We start from the raw sequence: 16,104 nt of genomic DNA, 5'->3' as shown, positions 1-16,104 counted from the left end.
TGACTATCGAATCCTTTGATAGCAGACAAAAATTTTAAACTGTATAATGAAACGGCTCCAATAAAAGCAAAAAAAAGACTTGAAAAAATACTAAGCCCTGACTTTTGGCCCGATTTTTGACAAGGAATTTTATTGTATTACTGCCCATCTTGTTTCATTTCATTAACAGTTAATATTTTTTAAGTTTCTCTTTGTCTGTGTGAACTTCGGTTCGCGATATCCGCCACAGGTGGCAGCACCGTGATTGTTACACTACACTTCCATCACATTCACGAAATTACTCACACCAAATGCCGTGTATGGATAGCTAAATTGTTACACATCGAAAAAAACTGTATCAAATCAAAAATAATCTACTGACTGCACCTGATCTTTGAAGTCAGTTTTTTTTGTGAAAAGGTGAAATTCTACATTTTAAGTGATATTGTTTTCAAGTAGTGGTGCACCGATGCGGATACCGATGAATCGTAATCGGCGATTATGGGTACTTACCGATTAATCGTAATCGGCGATTATCTTAACGATTACTTTGCCGATTATTTACGTCCCGGCGTAATTAAGTAGGTTTTTACCGTGTAATATTTTGTTACACATTTTAGGGCGAAATACGGTAATATTTGTATATATTACAAAATTCATCTAACTGTGTCATATCATAATTACAGATATTTCGTTAAGTTTAATAAATCTCATTGCCTCAAACAATAAAAAATGCATTTTTTCTACACATTTATTTACGTTTCGTCTTTTGTTTAGTGGCCTTGTACATTACGTATAGCCAGAGAAGTAAAATAGATGGCACGCAATCAAAATACCACAAACAGTTGCAGTGGATTCTATGACAATCGATCTTTTCGAGTCGTAGTAGCGGTTCAAAATCGTGGTCCCGATACCTTCTAGTTTTTATCACTGCGTTTTACAAACTCGTAATGGGTGTCTTTGGTAACATTATCCGTTTGTTATTTGTATGTGACGTGAAAAGTGAAAAAGTATTTATAATTTTATATATTCAGTCAACATAAATAAAATCACATGTGCTAGAATTGGTTTTTAGTCATTTTTATATAATTATAGTGAGATGGCGAGTAGGGAGAAAAAAAGTGAAGTGTGGAAACATTTTTCTATAAACTCAAGTGAACAAAATAAAGCAGCATGTTTACATTGTTAAACGGTAATTTCTTGATGCAACCTTATGTGATAGTCGATAATAATGCTAGTTTTCCGCAACAAAAACTTACCCATTGTAAATTACAATTATTAGACTGTAGTTCAAGTTGTTTACAAAAACAAATATTTAAATAGAAGTTAATTTAATTTCCCCTTTCAATGACTTAATAGTGTATTTTATATATTTTTATACTGTTATTATAACTGTATTCTCAATTTTACCTAATCTTGTTATTAAATTCACATGGGAATAAAAAAATTTGTGTGCATTATTACACTTAAAAAAAATTTGTTCATTATAATCGGTAACTGAATCGGTATCTGCCGATTATTGCTCTCATAATCTGTAATCGAATCGGTAATCGGTAAAGTCATATCGGTGCACCACTATTTTCAAGGTTCTATAACTGCATTGAAATAACCTTTTAAGTGTCGATTTTTAAGTATTATTAGCATATTATTTTTAGTAACAAGATTTTGTGGTTTTTTTTTTAGAACCATTTCTTTGTTAAAACTGGAAATTGCGGTGTTATTTTTTTGTATGTTTACATGTTGTTAAAAAAAAGTATATTATTCAACAAATATGATACTAAAATATTTCTTAATACTTATTTCACCAAAATAGTTTTTTTTAATTGACACTTGATGTATATATACAGTAAATAATTAGTAATAATAATAATAATAATAATAATAATAATAATAAGTATTCAGAACAGAACTACTCAGATAAATAAAAATAAATTGGCAAATATTTGTGTGTTTGGAACATGTGCCATCATTTACGTAAAATCATGTTAATTGTTATTACTACGTAAGAGATGCAATATCAAACAGTTTATGTCATTCATTCTGGTACAAAATTCATGTTACATCAGTTACATTCATTGAATTAACTATGATAAAAGTTTGTTTTTTAAAGTTAAGTTTTGTCAAATTGCTGACTATTAATGTTTTTATTTACAATTTGGTGCTGAATGGTGAATTTCGGTGTTATTTCAGTTTTATCTCAATTCACCACATAATCTTGTTCCTGGTCATCCGCCCCTCCCAAAATTTGAGGCTTGATCTCCACTGCAGATGTTGTACTGCCTGTTGTACCGTTGTGCTCTGTCTGTCTCTCTCACTAGGGTTCCCCCAGACAGGAAAAACTCAGGGAACTTAAAAGATGTCTTCAAAAACCTGCAAAAAAAGAAAAAGGGAATTTGACAAAACCTTGGTTGTAAAACAGTATCTATCAGCAATTTTTAAATAGGCTACTATGTAATTTCTTACTATGTTAAACTTGATACAAATTTTAATCATAAATTCATGGGCCATTAATGATCCATAACACTAATAATAATTAAACGCAAGGGATACAGACAATGGTGTATTAATTTGAAACACAATAAAATAACAGAAATTGATAAAAAAAAAAATTTTTTGCTGTCTTTTATTTCTCTTCAGGATAGTAGTGTTGGTTAGGTGAAAAAGGATAAAGGTGCAGACTGTGTATTGTAAAGTATCTGTTATCTTTCCAGTCTGATGATGTGCTAAGATGGGACAGGGAGAAAACACCATAAAGGTAATTTTTGTTCGATAACCCAGCCCTCTTGGCCATTAGGCCCTACCGGTCTGGGGCCCCCACGGGCGTGGGTACGGATACGCCGTACACGCAAACCGGAAAGGTGTTAGAGGTCCAGCTATGTCCAGGGCTCTGAGGCTACCCATCCCAGCATAGACACCACTGCGACCCCCCATGCCTCACTCAGCTGACCAGACAAGTGGCTGCTTCCCTAAGCTCAAAAAACGCAGCATTGCTGGCGCCTCAAATCACCCAGTGAACCCGTGGTCTGGTGGAGGCCTCAGTGGCGTAGCCAGGATTTGTGTATGGGGGGGTGTTAAGAAGCATGGCCCCTTGGTTTTAAAGCGGGGGGTCCGGGGGTCCTCCCTCAGGGAAAATTTGGATTTTAAGGTGTAAAAAAATATTGCTATTTTAGCAGTTTTCGGTTCTTAAATTTAAACATTGTAATGGTAACATTTTTTATTAATTTTAATATGAAATTTGTTTAAGTGATGAATAAGAAATTAATTAAAGATTTGGTGCTGGGGGGGGGGGGGGGTAGGGATTTGAACCCCTAAACCCCCCCTGGCTACGCCCCTGGGAGGCCTACCCGACCTCTGCCAGCGGGACAGGGTGAACAGGGGGGAAAGTCGGGTTAGTCGTGGGAAGTGTGGCTCACGCTGGGGAACGGTGCTTGCTCCCGCAGTGGCACCGGGTGTGCATGCTGGCCACGTGGGGGCTCACCATGGCCGGGTTCGTGGTCATCTTCGTGGAGCTGCAGGCGTGGTCCTCGGCCGACAACCCCCACGCCATCGTGGGCTGCGTCACCACCGTCCTGGCCTTCTTCCAGCCCATCGGGGCGGCGTTCCGCCCGCACCCCGGCTCCCGCAAGAGGCCCGTCTTCAACTGGCTGCACTGGCTCGTGGGCAACGTCACGCACATCCTCGCAAGTACGTGGGAACAAAAAAGCCCCTCATTGCAAAATCATAACTGTGAAAGGGGAATGAAAAAACGCGATTCCACTGGCGCTCCTACTGGGAATCCCACAGTGTTCGCTCCTGCTCTGGGGCCACTGTTCCAAACGTGGCAGTGCTGCCAAGTTATTTTGAACCACCTGTAGGATATCACCAACTTGGACGTCCTGTCACAGAATTACGCACCGTGGGCGTCGAGAGAAACTAAGTGCTCCGGGGCAAATGATCACTTTATTTACAATTTTTCAAGCCCCGCAAAACGGCAAACGTAAAGGAAAAAGTGCACGACTTGTAACCTTTTTCAATCAAATTGTAAATTTTTGTCTCATCAGGGTAAACACAAGCATAAAAAAATATTTCGGAACCCAACCAGGCTTGGACCCTAGGCATGCCCCTTCCTGCCTTACCCCCCTATTAATGGCTCTGTTACGGAATGTTATTTTTTTTATCATGGAAGCAGCGAAACTAATGACATGTCAGAAATATTGTGGGACTTATTGGCTGTGTTATGGCATAGTAATCTTGGTAAATTTCAAATTGGTTCTTCTAGTTTGGCTTATTAGGTGTGCTGTAAAAGTATTGATCTTCAAGAATTCAAGAATTCAAGCTATGCTTGTATTTCCTCATGATAGTTTGAAGGTAGACCTTTTCTAAAAAACTTAACATATAAGTTTTTTTCAATATTTATTTTATTTTGTAGAGTCTCGTATTTGGCACAAACATTATCACTTTTTCTTTACGGGTGTCTTATGGTGTGCATGAATGTGATTCCTAGAGACAAAATTAAATTGTTTTATTTTTAGTTCTTTTTTTAAAAACTGGAATACTAGTTTTTTAATGCAAAGGGAACATTAAATTGAATGTTTAAAATATTGGCAAAGTAAAATTGAATTGTGAATATTTTTTCTCAGCATTGAATACTTATATTTTATAAAATTCTGGAATGAAGTAAAAAAAATGATAATTTAACATTGGTAATATTTGTGTTCATTATAAAAACATTATGGCTCTGAATACCAGGGGCACAACAACAGGGGGGGGGGGGGCAAGGGTATTTTGCCCCCCTCTGAAACCTTGAAGTGGGGGCAAACGGGGGCAAAGAAAGTGCTGTGTAATCAATTTTTAGATAATATAACTGCTTAAATAACACCATTTTCCACCTTGAAATACAAATTTTCCCGTGGGAGGACCCCCGGACCCCCACTTCAATAGGGGGATCGATGATTCTTTATAAAAAGGTATATTGCCCCCCCTTTGGAAATTTAGTTGTTGCGCCCCTGCTAAACACCATTCAACAGAAATGATAAAATAACCACGCATACAAATTTTTTTATGTATTGATAAAAGCAGAACTGTAATTCTTCACTTGTGCAAAGCTTCACAGATGTAAAACTTCACATCACATTCAAAGCTTCAAATAAAACGGATCACAAATTTCCTGACAATGTCAAATTTAATATTTAAAAAAAAAAAACCTTTGATCTGGTTTGTTTAATAGAAGCATCACACGAGCCTAACAAGGGGCGAGGTACTTCAGATTTCTTCTGTCACCAAGTAGCGGAAGATGTGACAAGACCTTAATGATACTGTCTGAAGTGTTACGTCACTGTACACTTTGTTGGCTGTACTGTTCTATAAGAGTGCATGTACTCTAGGGATATTTTTAACTTATTGCTACAACCATTCTGTTTTACAGCTGTGATGAGTAATGTCCTTGACTTTTTTGAGAATTTACTTTAATGGTGCATACAATAGTTATAATTCTAAACTTTTTTGTTTTCTTAAATTATGATGATGCAGGTTTTCTTTTTCAGCGCGGCAGAAAATACTGGCAACTTCGGTTTCGCGGTTCGGCTGGGTTGGGACGTCAGAGCGAACCCCTCTTTACTCCCTTAGAGGCCGCCTGCTCTTTCCCTCGGCTTCCCCGCCCCGAGTGCTCGGTCCCAACTGCTACAAGTGTTCAAAGTTAGAATTATAAATAATGCTTTTATAACCAGCAAAACCATAGGGACTGTAGGTGCCGGTCTTTTCTGCCATGAGGGTTTTTCTTATTAATGTTTTGATTTTGCTATCTTTAAATTTTATGTTTTTTATACCATTGTGTATGTTTGTGTTTCTCTTGTACCAGTTATTTTTTTTTGTTTTGGTCACCGTAAGTATCTGGAAATGCTTGTTTTCGCGTGTTGGCCAACTGCGGATGTGCCTACCTGCTGTGGTTTCACCTCAGGTAGAGCTGTTACAAACATAAATAAATAAAGATCAATAAATAAAAAATGTATTTTGTGTATAATACCAGGATACTAAATTCTTTTACACAAAATACTTATTGTCAAATAATAAAACCAATAATAGCAAGTACAAACGTGATGTGAAAGATGACAAAGAATCAATAAGTAATGTAATGAATGTTTAAATTTTCTGTTTTGCAGTCGTAACAATCTTCTTCGCCACTGAGCTGTCGAAGGCAGAGTTGCCAAAGTGGATGTACTGGATCCTGGTGGCCTACATTGTGTTCTACGTGGTGGTGCATCTCATACTGTCTGTAAGTCGAGCCGTTTGGTCGTTGGCATGCTGCTGGTATTTACTAGAGATGGGCTGGTCGAACACACAGGTCCTCAAAACACAGTCAAGCCTTGCCAATAGAAACTTGAAAAGGCATAATTTTGGGCATTTTTTTAATAACGAGGTTTGTATTAAACAAACTACTGCAAAATTGTTTGATCACAAGAGCCGAATGAACCAGTTTTAAAAAATTGCATACAAGGAGACATAACGTCAGTTTTGAAGTAAAGTTAAACCTCGTCCATCCAAACTAACCGGGACCAAAGGTAATCTGAACCGAAAATACACATAATCCGTGTAATATTGGTAGTAAGAATATGCAGACCTACTTTATCACAAAAAAAACAACTAAATTTTGTATCATAAATACCCATATTACATGCCCTATACTGTTTATTAAATGATAAAAAAAACTATAAAAATTACTTTTCACATCATTTCTTAACAAAAAATTGTCCACTTTCTTCTGTTTCAAACATGTATGGTGTTGAATGAAGCAGGGTCACGCAAATGCCTTATCATTGATAGTTCAGCTGGAGCGGTGTCCCAGTATGCAATGTTTGTTAGCTGGTGCACTTTCTTAAACTCATAAACAAATATTATTTATTGCAGCTATTACCATGGTGTGACTTTCAGAAAATTTTTATATATATTCTTTTTCATTTCATGGTCCATGGACCCCAAAACCATCGTCAAACCAAAAGTTTATAGAGTTAGAGAGAGAGACACACACTCACTCACACACACTCACTCACACTCTACACTCACATACTCACACATCACACACACACACATGTTTATGAACACAATAATGGGCGTAATCTTTTACGAATACTTCCAAACTGATACATAAAATATAATCTTGGGAAATCTTGGTCGAGTTTGTTAATGGGCCATATCCGACCAAAGGGGTAGAAATGGGGAATGTTTTCTGAAAAAAAGAAAATTCGCTATAACTCCTATAATATGAGGAATATTACATGTGTTATAACTCGTAGAGGTAATACCAAAAACTTTAATCGTAATACATTTTTGATACATCCAACCATAACTGCAAGAGGTGGAAAAAATAAGTTGGAGGACAAAAAATATTCATAACGCCCTTAGTAAGCACACTATCGAATCTGTTCAAGTTTGTTTTAAATGGTATCACTTTATCTAAAACATTTGTCCATAACAATTTTTGATAAAACAAACCATTGCAGAAATGGGATTTAAAAAAGGGTAGTTTAAAAAAAAACGCAAATTCCATATCATGTACACTACTAAATCCGTTCTAATTTATTGTAAAACCATAAATTATATTCTACAACTTTTGTCTGAAAATTTTTTAATATGACCCAACTATTACTGCAAGTGGTGGAAAATAACAAGGGTTGAAGAACAAACACTTTAATAACTCCTTTAGTAATTACAATATTAAATCGTTCAAATTGTTTGTAAACCTTATAAATATTATTTAAAACTTTTGTCTGAAATAATTTTAGATACAACTAACCATTGCTGCAAAGGGCGGATAAAGAGGGGTTAAAATAAAAAAAATAAATTCATAGCTACCTTAGTAATTTCACCATCAAATCCGTTCAGATTGTGTGTAAATCTTATCTAAAACTTTTATCTGAAATGATTTTTAGTTAGATGAACCATTGCTATAGGGAGTTGAAAAAACAGGAGTAGAATTAAAAATAAATTTATCACATCTGTACCATGGACACTATTAAATTTATTCTAATTTATTGCAAAACTATGAATTATTGTCTACAACTTTTATCTGAAGTTATTTTTTTATACAGCCTACCATTACTGCAAGGGGTGGAATAAACAGGGGTTGACAATAAACCCAACTCTATTGGTTCTAATTGTTCACAAACCCTACAAATATTACCCAAATCATTTGTCTGAAAAAAATTTCCGATACAACCAACCACTGCAAAGGGTGGATAAAAAGGGGTTAAAATACAAAAAAATAAATCATATATTCCTTAAAAAGCACATCATCAAATCAGTTCAAAATGTTTGTAAATCATATAATTTTCATCTAAAACTTTTGTCTGAATTTTTTTTTTTTGATAATACAAACAATTATTGCAAGGGATGAAAATAAACCTGATGTTCTAATAAGAAAACAATTAAAACTTCACTAAGAGAAAGAGTGATATGTGTGTAGAGAGAGATTTTATATATAGAGGGACATACTATATAGAGAGATTAAGATGCTTTGTATAGCCTAAATGTACCTACTTCAAAAAAATTACAAAAAAGATTATTGTGTGCTTTCTATTTTCTTTCTTTTCCATTTAACCAGACAGCCTCAGAAACTTGTGGGCCGGGCACAGCAAGTGACTAAATAAAAAATTTCTTCTGTGTTCAGATTTCAGGCTGCGTGAGCGATCGCACCATGAACTCGAGAGTGAACAGCTTCGCCATGAAGGACATGACCTCGAGTCGCGTCCCGCTCAGCGCGATGGACGGCAAACGGGACGCGCCGGTAAGTGCCGCCGGTCTGTGCCGCGTGGCCGATACAGGTGGCCACCGTCGGGACATCCGCCGGTACACACCCCGCACGCGCGCGTCCCACAAGCCTGGCGACCTTTGAATCAGGGCCGGATTCACTGCCTGTGGGCCCCTAGGCCGAGTCTGTGGTGCGGGCCCTCTCTAAGGGGAAGGAGTATCCCCTTCCAGTGCCTCTTGCCTGGGTCTGGGTGGCTAGTTTATTTTAACTGACCCACAAAACTCATAGTTTTGATCAATTTTCTATTTTGAAAGAAATTAGTTTATTATCAAACGAGACAATTTAACCAAACAGTATTTAGAGGTTAAGGAATTAAGTGACACCAAAACCAATGAAAATAATCGAAAATTTATAAATGCGGACACAACTCATATATCAGCTTTCCACAGAAGAGTTTAGTTTGGCGCAATTAATCCACACAAAACAACTGGACACTGTGTCGCGTATTTTAAGAATATAAGAAGATCCACATCGCAGTATAATCTTTTTTTTCATGTTGTGTGGTGCGGGCCCCCATTTGTGGTGCGGTCCCATAGGCTACAGCCCAGATAGCCTGCGCGTAAATACGGCCCTGCGTTGAATCTATGCTTGAATGAGAGCAGCCAATACCAGTCAGGGATTGTATTTCACATCCGTAGTCTGTCTCACTTGGATTGCAGTACAGAGAAAATGGCCCTTACCTTTGCCAGAGTGAAACCACCCGGCTTGCTAACTTTAAAAATCTTATTTTGTATACAATCAATAATTATAGAAAATTTAATTTATTTTTATTTTTTTATTTGTTGATTATTTTAAGACCATGAAATGGTGTCTTTTGACAATATCATTACAGTTGTATATATTCTGGAAGGAAATAAGTATAAATTCTAACCACCAATTATAATTTCACAGGAGGAACTATTTGTAGCAGTCGGGCACTACAGTAATTAAAAAGACATTCTATCAATTATGTACTCTGGTCAAATAGAGCCAAAAATTTTAATTTTTAATTATATGCGAAATTTGATGGCAAAAATGGTTGAAACCAAGGTGGCGTCATTGTTAAGTTTGTTTAAAAATAATAATTGAATATTATTATATGGTGCTCTTGATGCAATACAAGGAAAAGTATTTATAAAATTATCACACCAAATTTCCTTTTAAAATATTTTCATTTTATTATAAATCCATATTCAATTTGTCTTTTATAGTTGAAACATATAGTATGTTTAACCTAGTTGTTGTTTGTTATAATAATAAATGAACAAACATGACCTGAGTTGGCGACTCATTTCTTGTTTGTGGTGTTTCAGTTGGCTGGCCTGCGGAAGTTTTTCCTGGGGATTTACCTGCTGGTGGTGATCCTGCTCACTGTGGCCCTCATCGTGGTGGTAGTGCTGGCCCCGATCGAAAAGCAGTGGAAAAACGTCGTCGAGAAGGCGTTCTACGGAGAGTGATTTACACCGGGCGCCAGTTTGAAAACTCCAAAGGGCGAGGGTGGGATTCTTCACGATGCACGGGAGATTTTTCTCTCCTGTGCTTCGCAGATACTGCAGTGAAGAGTCCAGTAGTTGCGTCTGAAATAACTTTCATTCTTGACTGTGTTTTTGCTGTGTTTTAGCACGCTTAATCAGTGAGTAAATCATGAAACACATTCCACAGCTCAAAATTGTGTACAGATAACAATCACAGAGCTTGATTATACACAACATCATTGTTTTAGTTTGTAAATAATTTGGATGTACATAATTTTCTCATATTTTACTGGCTGAAAAAAGTTCAGCATACAATGTGTATTTAAGAGTTATTGTTTGGATATTTAAGTCATAAAATGAGGTTTTCTGTACAATATTTTATGGATGTACATTTTCTAATCTGTAGGTACTTCACTTAATGGTTTGCTGATAGATGATATACTAGACTTAAGAGACAAGTACAAAGGTGTACAGGCAAACTGTTTGCATTTTGTCGCAACGTGCTGGTACTGTAAGAACATGTTAGTTGATTCCAAGACTGGGTACTTAGTTTTTTTTTTTTTTGTAGTTTATGTATGAATTGAAGCAAATCGTTACTGGACCAATCAATGTAAATATTACACTCAGTATTATTAATACCTATAAATGCAGTACCACGGCTTAGTTATAATTCATTCATTCATATAACTTCATCTGTGTGAATTCAGTACCACATCACCACTTATTCAGTTGTATTTATTTCTTATTATAAAAATTAATGTAAATATTTTAAATACATTTTAAATAAATGGGATACAATAGTTCGGACATAAACCATGCATTGTTATGTTAAATACATAGTGATTTGTTTGAGGACTGAAATAAAAATGTAATATTTTTTATGAAACTAGATTGTGCAATATATACTGAGAACATATTCTGATTGATAAATTTCCACCTATTAATATAGTTCTATAAAAAATATATATATATTTGTATTATATTTTAATTTTTAATCCTGCCTTAGTTGAATAAGGCCAACTATTTTATATTTTATTGGACATAATGAATTAATTCTTTAAGAAATTACTTGTATCTTCAATCCAACACAATTAGCATTGTTAGTAAAGTAAGCAGGCTGATTGGTATAGCAAACATTTGTGAAAGTAAATTACAGTTGTCTGATAAAACTGTTGTTAGATACACATTTATTTGAAAAACAATTGTGTTATTAATTGGTAAATGATATCTGTTGCAACTGAAAAAAAAATTTTTCATCGTTAAAAATTCTGAGTTTGGTTGTTTGAAACAATGAATGGTGCACTGCTGATGTAGCAATACAACAGCAAACTCTCTGAATATTGTGTACTGAAAACTTTCAAATGATTCAGTTCTTCAGTAATTATTATTTATTTATCGAAAATTCAAATTACATGTTCAGCATCATGTGAAGCTATGTTTATGTTTAATGTTTAATATCACCATTGATTGAAACTCTCAAACATATATAGTGTACACAAACAAAACATGGTGTAGAGTTTCGGATGACGACCTATGAATGCTAGATGGCCTCTTCAAGTAGTGCAGCCTAAAAATATGTAATTATTTCAGGGGCCCGCCTAGGCAGGGATGCATTTGAATTTGAGGCTGGCAGAACACCACTCTAGCATCTCGAGCAGTTTTCAAATCACGTGGTTGTTTCTGAAGCTCTGCACACCGTGTGCGTGGGGCAGTTAAAGTAAGACATGCTGAAAACTTGCATGTCAGTGTGGCTTGTGGTCAGCACAATGCCAACAATTTTTTTTTGTATGGGTTTACAGCCATTTTTTGGTTGTTTCGGACCTTCTGCGGTCTCACCGAACACAGATAATGGGAGTTTACTGTACACTTGGGTGAACCCAAAATCACAGAGGCGTCACTGCAAGCAGGGGCGTAGCCAGGTTTTTTTTTTAGGGGTTCAAACCCCCCCTTAGCACCAAATCTTTAATTAATTTCTTATTAATCACTCAAACAAATTTCATATTAAAATTAATACAATTTTTACCATTACAATATTTAAATTTAAGAACCAAAAACTGCTAAAATAGCACTATTTACCTTAAAATCCAAATTTTCCCAGGGGAGGACCCCCCAGACCCCCCGCTTTAATACGGGGGGGGGGGGGGGGGGATGCTCCTTAACACCCCCCAATACACAAATCCTGGCTACGCCACTGACTGCAAGTATTGTAGACACGCAAATAACAATGCCAATAATATTGATTTATGTAAGTGTCAGACTGTTTTTCAGGACCAACTTTGTTAGTGATAAGTCTTTCAATGTTTTTTTTGTATGATAACGCAAAAGTAAGTTCTGATTTTTCTGGACCTATATTTTGAATCATGAATAAAATTGATTCTGTGAAAAGTTGTTTAGAGATTGATTTCCTCCTCCTCTATCACCCCAATTTCCTGCTCTTACCTCAAAATGAACCACAAATTCTTTTTTGCATAGTTTGCACAAACATTTTTGTTTTGTTTATTTGTGTATTTTACAGTTTTTTAAGGACTATTTTCTTCACTAGTATTTGAAAATTCATTTTAAGGTATTCATTGGTATGTTGTATACAAAAAAAGAAAGACTTCAAAATAATAGATATCTATAAAAAACTATTCTCATATGATTAAGTTTGTGCTATACATTTAAAAATTGCTATAACCTTCTAAGTACAGGAAGTATTCGATTAACGAACAGGTTACCTTTTTGGAAGAAATTTCCCATTAAGCAAAAGTCCGTTAATTAAATCACGTGTCCCCATAAGAAACCAGACCTTCCAAAAATGTCTACATTTTATATAATTTCTTGAAAATGGTGCTTCTTGAGGAAATAAACAAGATTAAGTTAGCAACTATGTAATGCATATACATAAGTGAATTTAATTAAATTGTACGTGTGAACATACCATGTTTTATCACATGATTGGAACTTTTTTTTAATAAAAATTTGTATTAAAAGGTAAGTGAACAAGTTTTTGTTATTCCACTATCAATAATACATTTCTGATTAAAATTTGACGTTTAAGAAACGCAACCCAGTTTTCAAAAATCTTATTTTCTCATCAATTCTATTATTAAAGGGCTAGTTCTGTAAATTCAACTATAAACCTCTCTTGCATTTGATGTTCTGTCACAAATTATTTCAAGAAATATTTACTTAGAGCGATATAATTGCTGTAAAAAGTCATGCAACTGATAACAATTATAAAATCTTCATTATATTTCACACCCATTACATAAATAACACATAACATAAATATCTGTGTAACATATTTGTGACAGAACAAATGCAAGAGATGTATAGTGTTAAATTTATATAAATATACTTTAACTATTTATTACTAATGATGAGGAAATGAAGATAGAAAAAAAAATTCATAGTTAAAAACCTTTCGCTATAATGAGTAGTTATTATGGGGTATTTTTAAATGATTATTTACATAGTGGCTTATATGTCAAAAAATAATTGATTACCTCCATGCATCTTTATAATCTCCTGATACCCCAAACCGACAAACTGCAAAATATGGGTTATTTAAGCTAAAATATTTCAAAAAGTTGGTGCAATTGTATCAGGGAATTAGGATAAGAGAAGAGGTATAACCAGGCATCACCTCCATGCATCTTATAATCTCCTGATACCCCAAACCGAAAAAACTGCCAAATATGGGATATTTAAAAGCTAAAATATTTCAAAAAGTTGGTGTGATTGTATCAGGGAACTAGGATGAGAGAAGAGGTATAACCAGGCATCACCTCCATGCATCTTATAATCTCCTGATACCCCAAACCGACAAACTGCAAAATATGGGTTATTTAAAGCTAAAATAGCAGAAAGTTGAGGTGATTGTATTAGGGAACTAGGATGAGAGAAGAGGTATAACCAGGCATCACCTCCATGCATCTTATAATCTCCTGATACCCCAAACCGACAAACTGCAAAATATGGGTTATTTATTTAAAGCTAAAATAGCAGAAAGTTGAGGTGATTGTATCAGGGAACTAGGATGAGAGAAGAGGTATAACCAGGCATCACCTCCATGCATCTTATAATCTCCTGATACCCCAAACAGACTGAAACTGCACAATAGGAGGAAGGTATACCAGACAGAATCTTATAACAGAGAAATTATTTGAAATTAATAATAATTTCTCTGTGAATACCTTTGTTACTAAATGTCAATTTACAAAACTAGCACTTTGCTGAGCTGTAGAATTTCAGATACTAGTATACCATTGTTAAAAATTGTGGTTTTAGGTAAAAGTGTTTTTATACAAACAATTTACATGTGGACAAGAAAACAGAATTCTGATTAATAGTAGCTTTGCTTATCTTACACTTTTAAAATCACAGTTATTCAGCAAAAAAGTAAAACTTTCTTGACAGAAACAAAAAAGTATTTGAATGAAATTATGAATGGAATTATTTGAGAAGAGAATGGGTTTCGTGGGAAATAGGCTTATTAGTTATAACGATAAGTTTTTGTTCTTACAAAGTGTAATAAGTATCTTTTTACGTAACACTTCTAATGCTCAGAGGCTTGAGCCAATGGGACCTTCAATAGTGGGTGTATTTGTGTTCGTGAGGCTGGATTATAAGTGTGATACTCACGGGTGCTTTTAGCACAAGGCTATGAACTGGTGTGCAGTCTTCTCAATGTGCACAGGGCAACTAGCTACTGACAGCTAGCCACAATATTATATGGCAGTGAAATGAAGATGAAGGGTAATTGCAAAGCCTCTTGAGTGCTTTCCCAAATCTGTATCAGCATTTTCATGCCAAATAGAAATACAAAGACAGAGCGTATACTTAAATACTGTCTGTACTCAGATATCTTGAGCTGTTTACAAATCGCGTGTTTTCTTCTGACACTCGGTACACGTTATGTAGAAGGGGTTGAACTAACGACCATTGCCGCCTCGTAAGAGTAATATGTTAGTGATCGAGGCTACCCAGGAGCCAAGCATTTCAATAGTTTTCTTTTTTTTTTTTTTGCAAGGGCCCATCATCAGAGACTTCTTGACTCTGACGTCGACTAGGAGTTCCGCCTGCAGAGCCCGTGTGTTTCCTCACTCCTCCTACCCCTCGTCCTAGCTGACGCACGTTGATGCTGTGAATAGCACGCTGCGGTACAGACAGTAGACTCATGGCCACGCGCCTGTCACAATACTTATATTAACGATTTTTCATTTTCTTTCACTCCCCAAGGGTTATGTATTTTTCAGCAGACATGATTAAATGCTGAAATATATATTTAATACATTGAAAATAGTGCAAACAAAGGGTGGAAATATTAAAATATTTTATAGTAATTATTGCATATGACAAGGGTTCTGTGTATGCTAGAGTACACTTTTTAAGACAATTTTATGTGTTCATTTCATGCACCACAAGGTAAGGAAGACATCATTTGACAAAAATCGCATACTTCACGAAAGAAATATTTTCATGCTTTCAAGGTTAAGTTGAACGACGCATTTCATGCAGTTAGGTACGCTATTAAATCTTTTAAATGGGCGTAATTTTGGTGTGAATGCTCACATCAGCACCCATCGTGGATTAGCGGGTCCCAGTCTGGAGTCATCATCCCCCCAGAGGTAGAAAGCTTCAGCACCCCGAGAAATTCATCACTTGCCATCACTGTTTCGACTTTTGATTTGTACCAAACTCTTTTTTAATGTTCTCAGGACATATCCGTGAGGGATTTTTTTAAAATATAATGCTATTATCTTTGTTCAGTCACAAAGGTACACAGAACTTTACCTAAGACGATCATGCCATGAGGAATTTTATCTGTGTGTGTACTGTTTGTTCAAAGAAAAACAATGTACAATCAAACATGCCTCTGTCGAATTTACGTGTACATTTTTGGCC

General features: G+C 35.6%; 1 protein-coding gene across 3 annotated transcripts in view; it reads left to right on the top strand.

Moving 5' to 3' along the window:
• The window catches only part of LOC134540402 (putative ferric-chelate reductase 1 homolog), a 116,589-nt gene extending 103,986 nt beyond the window's left edge, over nt 1–12,603 (top strand). For all 3 annotated transcript variants that reach the window (XM_063383117.1, XM_063383115.1, XM_063383116.1), the window contains 4 exons: nt 3,420–3,663; nt 6,117–6,229; nt 8,621–8,737; nt 10,054–12,603. In XM_063383117.1, coding sequence (XP_063239187.1) covers nt 3,420–3,663; nt 6,117–6,229; nt 8,621–8,737; nt 10,054–10,197 — 618 coding nt within the window. In that variant the 3' untranslated portion in view covers nt 10,198–12,603. The remainder of the gene's footprint in view (nt 1–3,419; nt 3,664–6,116; nt 6,230–8,620; nt 8,738–10,053) is intronic.
• Nucleotides 12,604–16,104: the final 3,501 nt, after the last annotated feature.

This window comes from Bacillus rossius, chromosome 16 (genome assembly GCF_032445375.1).
Source record: "Bacillus rossius redtenbacheri isolate Brsri chromosome 16, Brsri_v3, whole genome shotgun sequence".
NCBI lineage: Eukaryota > Metazoa > Arthropoda > Insecta > Phasmatodea > Bacillidae > Bacillus > Bacillus rossius.
The sequence above is the reverse complement of the archived record's forward strand: the minus strand, read 5'-3'. Positions and strand labels throughout refer to the sequence as shown.